The sequence below is a fragment of the Gadus chalcogrammus genome, chromosome 9 (genome assembly GCF_026213295.1).
Source record: "Gadus chalcogrammus isolate NIFS_2021 chromosome 9, NIFS_Gcha_1.0, whole genome shotgun sequence".
Lineage (NCBI taxonomy): Eukaryota > Metazoa > Chordata > Actinopteri > Gadiformes > Gadidae > Gadus > Gadus chalcogrammus.
In genome coordinates, this window is record NC_079420.1 from 21540455 (window position 1) to 21546933 (window position 6479).

The 6479-nt window shown below is 39.6% G+C and overlaps 1 protein-coding gene across 1 annotated transcript; it reads left to right on the forward strand.

Moving 5' to 3' along the window:
* The first annotated feature begins 1634 nt into the window (after positions 1 to 1634).
* On the forward strand, positions 1635 to 5561 carry cib2 (calcium and integrin binding family member 2). The gene is made up of 5 exons (XM_056598672.1): positions 1635 to 1725; positions 3266 to 3377; positions 4079 to 4226; positions 4412 to 4607; positions 4939 to 5561. Exons 2-5 carry the CDS (start codon positions 3309 to 3311, stop codon positions 4958 to 4960), a joined length of 435 nt encoding a protein of 144 aa, XP_056454647.1. The 5' UTR covers positions 1635 to 1725; positions 3266 to 3308; the 3' UTR covers positions 4961 to 5561.
* Positions 5562 to 6479: the final 918 nt, after the last annotated feature.

Here is a 6479-nt window from a genome sequence, read left to right on the forward strand (position 1 = left end):
CTTGCAGGGGTTTTGTAGAGGACATGTATTTGGAGTCCTTCACTTCTACCTAAATGCCTGTGTTTGAGCAAACACATGAGACTTTCAATGTTATGAATGTGACCCAGAAAAGTATTACTCGACTAAGATGGGTAATAAGCAAACAATATTTACCGATGAACAACTCGATGCATATCAGGTAAGCGTGCATTAATGTTTACATGTTTGTGTCAGTCTTAAATACTGTTACTTGAGTGAGGCTGACTAGTTTGCAATATAAGGCTGTTTAACGATAGCCTACTACTCAATGGAATTGTGTTGGTTATTTATCCATCATATTAACATTATAGATAGCCTATTCATAGGACTATTATAATACTGAGTATGTTAAGTGGCACAGAGATAATCTATCATGACTGTTTATTTTGATAAGCATTTATATCATCTTAGTCCATAAGGTTTTAAGTGATCTGACCCAATGCTGAACGCTTGGTTCAAAAAGGTAAAATAGGAGAGCCTTAATTGGTTGGCTAATGGGCTTTGTTGCTCCTACGTCCCAATACTGAGGTCCTCTCTATTGCAACTTAAAACACATATCGTCTAAAAAATAAGCATGTTCAAACACAAAACATGTGAAACTTGTTTTAAACATAAAGCCTCATCGTTCATTCACACGGGATTCATGTGTGCCGCTGCGTGGTTTAATAATGTATGTAAAGACCCGGGGATAACGTGTCTTGAAATTCTACTCCCCGGAGATCACTCAGTGCTGGGCAGCTCCTAGGGTTTTTCCTTGCTCATCGCAGACCTCGTGAGACGCGCGCTGATATCTATTTCTCCGCCGAAGGATTTGTGACACTGGAGAAACTATTGTTTGGCTGAAGGAATGTCGTCAAATATGCGATCACTTTACATGTTAAATAATTAAACAACTCGTTTGAGAATATTTCTGTTTAGAAATATAATCTATGTCCAAGACGTTATACTCCACAGATTGTTTTTTAATGCTTGAACTTCAAAACATGATGAATTAGGTATTATCAGAATTATATCATTTTATTACACGGCTCTTCTCAATAACGTGGAACGCTCCATTCACTTGCATGGGCCCTTCACAACTTCCGGCGGTGAATTATATTTGATAATAATTCAAGTATAATTGACCGCTGTCAAGGAAAATTGATTTTTTTTTGCCGTCTTTCGTAGTACTCCGCAAGTAGTCCGATAACTTATCAACCCCAGCGTACTCAGGAAAATAAGCCCCTTCAGGGCGAAGCAAACAACTCCTCTTGCATCTGTTCTTATTTACCCGATAATGATCGGTGTTCTATCCATTATCCCTTAAATTCATCCATCAGCTATTAGCAGAAAGGATAATTGATCACTTATTTGATATGTATGTTGTCGATGTTTCCTCTGTTGTTTACATCACAACAAATAAGAATATCCTACATTTTAATGAAACACTATTCATAGCAATGTAGAGGGTGTACAGTGATTATATAATGTGAATTGTGAAGACAGCTTCAGCTAACAGACTGACAATTTCCCTTTCTCAGCATATCTTCGCTTGGTGAAGTTAGAGACCCCTAATTATTCTATATGATGATCTGAGGGTCCCTCTGTGTCTCTTCTTTCTTCAGGGAGGTGTTACATAAGATGTGTAAAGAATAATCATTCTTCAAACTTGTTATCTCTTTTCTCTTCACAGGACTGCACATTTTTCACTCGCAAGGAAATTCTTCGGTAAGTAAATGTTTTTTTTGTTAATCCCGACCCAAAGCTCTGAACAAAGTTTGGAAGCTTGGAAGGGAAAGCAAATCATCTACAAACAATGATGGAACATTTACTTTTATGATGCAAAATCATATCCTTTTAGTCTTTGAACAGAGGTTCAAGTCTACTTTAACCATTGTCACTCTATTACCTTGTGCGTTCGAATAACTTCTTTCTCATCAGTGTCATCTTCCACTTATTCTGACCAAAATTGTATCATTCAGTGCAGTGCCAAGAGACGGTCCGCATTATGACTGTAAAGCGGGTGTAAAATGATATCAGGGAGGGCTAAGATCCCCTCTTTCTGCCACCTTCTCCATCAAATCCTCATCAATTAAACACATTTCTTGCCTCCTTATCTAATTGGATTGATGCAGCGGTCTCATGTTTCAGGTCTGCCGTTAACGTGGTTGAGGTTCGAAGATTGAATGACTACTTTAGGAAATTAAAAGCAGTTACTGGCAAAATGTTGCCCTCTTATAGAATATCACCCCACAGAGTAACTTAGTAAAGGCATCTGGGTCCCTTAAGGAAGGGATTTGATTTGAAATCTCATTACTCTGCAGTGATGGAATGTATTGTGTTTTTCATAACTTCCATTTTTGGGGTGAAATATATTCTGCCTATAATATGAACAAAGCCTTCAGAGTGAGACAGTAACGTTAACCTTTGATTTACTTACTTGTCTTAAAAAACAAAAAGCTGCCTGGTATGTTGATACAGTAGATCCAGAAAAGCATTTGAATGGGCATGCCAATATGCATTTTGCAGAATATTCCACATCTATGTAATGATTGTTTAATGCTTTAGTGGTGGTATACCTATCCCACACTAAGTGTTTGAATTATTCAATTGTATGGACTTAATAGAATGGTATGATTCAATGACACCCATATCTACCCAATTCCCAGTTATTTAGCGTTAGCCTTATCCATTGAGCTATTTCCCCTGGAGAACATTGAAGGGGCTCTGATTGCAAGGCCAGCACAACGGCGGAGGCTGAATCAAGTGTCAGCAGGAGCATAATGGAGTGCTGCACTTTATGACCTTCATAAACCACTTCTAGCTTCTGTCTCCTGCTGCACACATTATGACATAATTATGCCCGGTCCACCGTAAAGATAGTCATGGCTGACTGTGGGCCCACGCACTGAGCTTCAGAGGTCTCGTTCTGCAGGAGTGGTTGACGTAGATAATATACTAGTGACATAGATAGATGATGCATCAAAATGATTGACTATTTCTTACGTCTCTAGTGTGGATATTGAGCACAACAATGAAAAACAAATGTCATTTAATTGTATATATTGTTAATGCTGGGTTTCTAAGGTAGACATGCACCTGCATAGAAAGTGATGAAGTCATATTTATGTATGCCTCTGTTTTTATTGCTATTGATGGCATTATTTATTTTTGAACAGGTTATCATTGCAGCAGAATTAAAAGGGGATATTACAGTTGATGATTGGTTGTCGTTGTGGGTGCTGACCTACCTCTCTTCTGTGCTCAGGTTGCATGGCAGGTATCATGAGCTGGCACCACATCTCGTGCCTATGGACTACACCAAAGAGCCGGACTGTAAACTGCCCTTAGCGCTAATAGTGGCCATGCCAGAACTCAATGTAAGATGAACACACTGGTCGAGGCTGTTATTCTATTATTTTACAATGTCGATAATGACATGCTGTTAGCTAATGTGTAAAGGGGGAATGTAAGTCTCTCAGTCTCACACAAGGCCTACGATGTGTTTGGCTCTCATATTTCAACAAAAGTGGTTTGCATTATAATGTTTTCACCACTGGTGGGGGAAATAACCATTATGGCTGGGCATGGATCACTGGTGGTTTGGTTCCTGTTTGGAATCCAACATTCAATTGATTCCACCAGCCAACACACCCACTCAAAAACTATTTTTCTTTCATGGTATTTTCTTAGTCATCTGACATTTAATGAGATGGTTCACTCTGTGCTGTTGACATCATTGGAGGTTTTTCTGAGATAGGACATATCCAGCAGAAGTTACCGGGGACATTTAATGGGATTAGAACCTACCCCTCAGACCAGACAATAGAAAGAGTCAGCGATCATGTACACCCTGGTCAGCAGAACACATGTTTATTAGCCCGCTGTTTATCTGTGTAGCAGACCAGTGCCTGTATACACAGTGTGGCTTTGACGAAACTGTAAAGGTTCATTCAACCTCTGTCTAAATATTTTATTTATTTATACGTGCATTCAGGATGTTTGTATACTTATATAAGCTCACCATGGAGCCCTTTATCAAGTGACACATGGATTTGAATATTGGTCCTTTTTTGTGCAGGAAAACCCGTTCCGGAACAGGATAGTGGAGTCCTTCTCAGAAGACGGCTTGGGGAACCAAAGCTTCAATGACTTTGTGGACATGTTTTCTGTCCTCAGTGAAATGGCCCCCAGAGAGCTGAAGGCCATCTTTGCCTTCAAGATATATGGTAAACAAAAGAAATGACACACTCAAGTGCGTTGACATTTCTAAGATGACGTGAACAATTATATCTATTCTTTGTGTGTGTGTGTGTGTGTGTGTGTGTGTGTGTGTGTGTGTGTGTGTGTGTGTGTGTGTGTGTGTGTGTGTGTGTGTGTGTGTGTGTGTGTGTGTGTGTGTGTGTGTTGCCAGATTTCAATGTGGATAATTTCCTTTGTAAGGAGGACTTAGAGCAGACCCTGAACCGGCTGACCAAGGAGGAGCTGACGGAGGAGGAGGTGCAGCTGGTGTGTGAGAAGGCCATCGAGGAGGCCGACCTGGACGGGGACCACAAGCTGTCCTTCGCTGACTTTGAGAACATGATCACCAGGGCTCCGGACTTTCTCAGGTATTCTGACGCTCACACACGCCGCTTTTGTCTCGTCGTTATACACGGTTGAAGAGTAGACATAGCGGTGATTACAAATGAACTACTAGTCAGGATCGTTAGCTAACACTGTGTGTGTCCTTTTAATACCATTATGAGCCATAACCTGGTTTATTCATTTATATCTAAACCAGCTTTGCTGCTGGCTATCCAATAGGAATCCTCCATGCATTGTTGATATATTTTATAAAGGTACAGATTTATGTAGACCTTAATCTTAATGCACAATAACTTTTTTAATGCTGGTCTCTAAAATTACTTATTTGTGATGTTTTCGTTTGTGTGGATCCAGCACCTTCCACATACGAATCTAGGAGGGCTCAATGGAAGACAAGACAGCTGGTTGACGGAGAACCACTCAATGTCCTGAGCAGAGTGCAGAACCTCCCTCACCCTGCCTGGGAAGTCAACCCAGAACTTCTGGTCTTCCAGTCTTCTGAGTTATCGTGAAACACACATGTTTCCTCACATTTAAAGGGTCTCATGTAACAGGGCTCAACCAATCTCGGTCACATGTTGAAGAATCTTTTTCTAGGTATTTGATTGAAAGGCAGAATAATTGCTGCCAAATAATCATGTTTACTGTCATATTATCGAACTAAAGTCTGGAGTGAAAGACCATTTTCGCAGGTATGGCAAGTGGAGTTATTGTATACGTTACAGCCCCATTGAACCCCACCTTAACAACAACATAAATTCAATGATTAAAAAATTTTAAGAATTGAAAGTAACTAAAGCACAAAACTCAAATAGACACCATAGAAGGGATTTCCACTCATGTATAATCTATGCAAATTTAATTTTCTGTGATTTTTGGAGGATTTTGTATATCTAGGTTTGGTCCTAGGAGCATGATGACAATCATATCGTGGTGTATTCTCTGTTGAATGAAGGGCTCTGTAGGGGCTCCATTACCTCTGCCATTTGTGGAATTTGCTGAACTTAAATAAAGTAGAAATAACGACAATTCCTTTGGGTCCTGATAGTACGCACGCGGTGATTAACGTGGTCCGAGCAAAATGAAAAGTCAAGAACACACTAATTGAAGATATATAAATATAACATATAATTATGAAGGAAAGAGGTTGATGTTCCCCTAAATGCCATACTGCCTTTGCTTTCAGGTGAATGGGCTGCAGTGCAACGGCTGAATGGCATGTTCAGCATGTTCCTAAATGTCTAAACGGGATTCGAACTCTCAAACTACGGATCACCAGTACAAGGCATTATCCAATTGAGCCACAGACAAACCTGAAATGTACACTCATTCACATGCTCAAAATTTCTATTGATGAGCACACAACATCCAGAAAAATCCAAGCAAACATTTCTCAAATGAATTAAGGGCTTTCTTAAAAGAAAATACCTGAAAAATCTTTGAAATTCTGGGGAAATTAAACATTGGTTGTCAAGAACACTAACAGAAGAAATATTCATTATGACGTAAAAATGGTTTACGAAGAAGTTCCCCTTAATGCCATCCTACGTCTTGGCAGTCAGACTCAGATTCTTGGAAAGTAATGAGACGGAATGATTGCCTGATGAATTTCAAATACTGTTCAATGTTGTTTCTTAATTGAGTGGCTATGACAGAATGTCATGTTCAGCTGGAACATAATGCTCTTCGGGATTCAAACACTCAACCAATGGATCACCAGTACACGGCATTATCCCATTGAGCCACTGACATTCCTGAACAGCATGAAGCCTCATTCACATGGTGAAAATGTCTATTGATAAGCACGCAACATCAAGAAAAACTCCAGCACACATTTCACAAGAGAATTAAGGTTTTTCTTAAAAGAGCATAGATCTGGAAATTTGCAATGTTAA

What these genes read in the sequence shown, in the direction of transcription:
- cib2 (XM_056598672.1), top strand. Translation starts at nt 3,309, where the DNA reads ATGGACTACACCAAAGAGCCGGACTGTAAACTGCCCTTAGCGCTAATA. An exon ending in TGGCCATGCCAGAACTCAAT is followed by an intron (nt 3,378 to 4,078) that starts GTAAGATGAACA and finishes TTTTTTGTGCAG; the next exon opens with GAAAACCCGTTCCGGAACAG. An exon ending in CTTTGCCTTCAAGATATATG is followed by an intron (nt 4,227 to 4,411) that starts GTAAACAAAAGA and finishes GTGTGTTGCCAG; the next exon opens with ATTTCAATGTGGATAATTTC.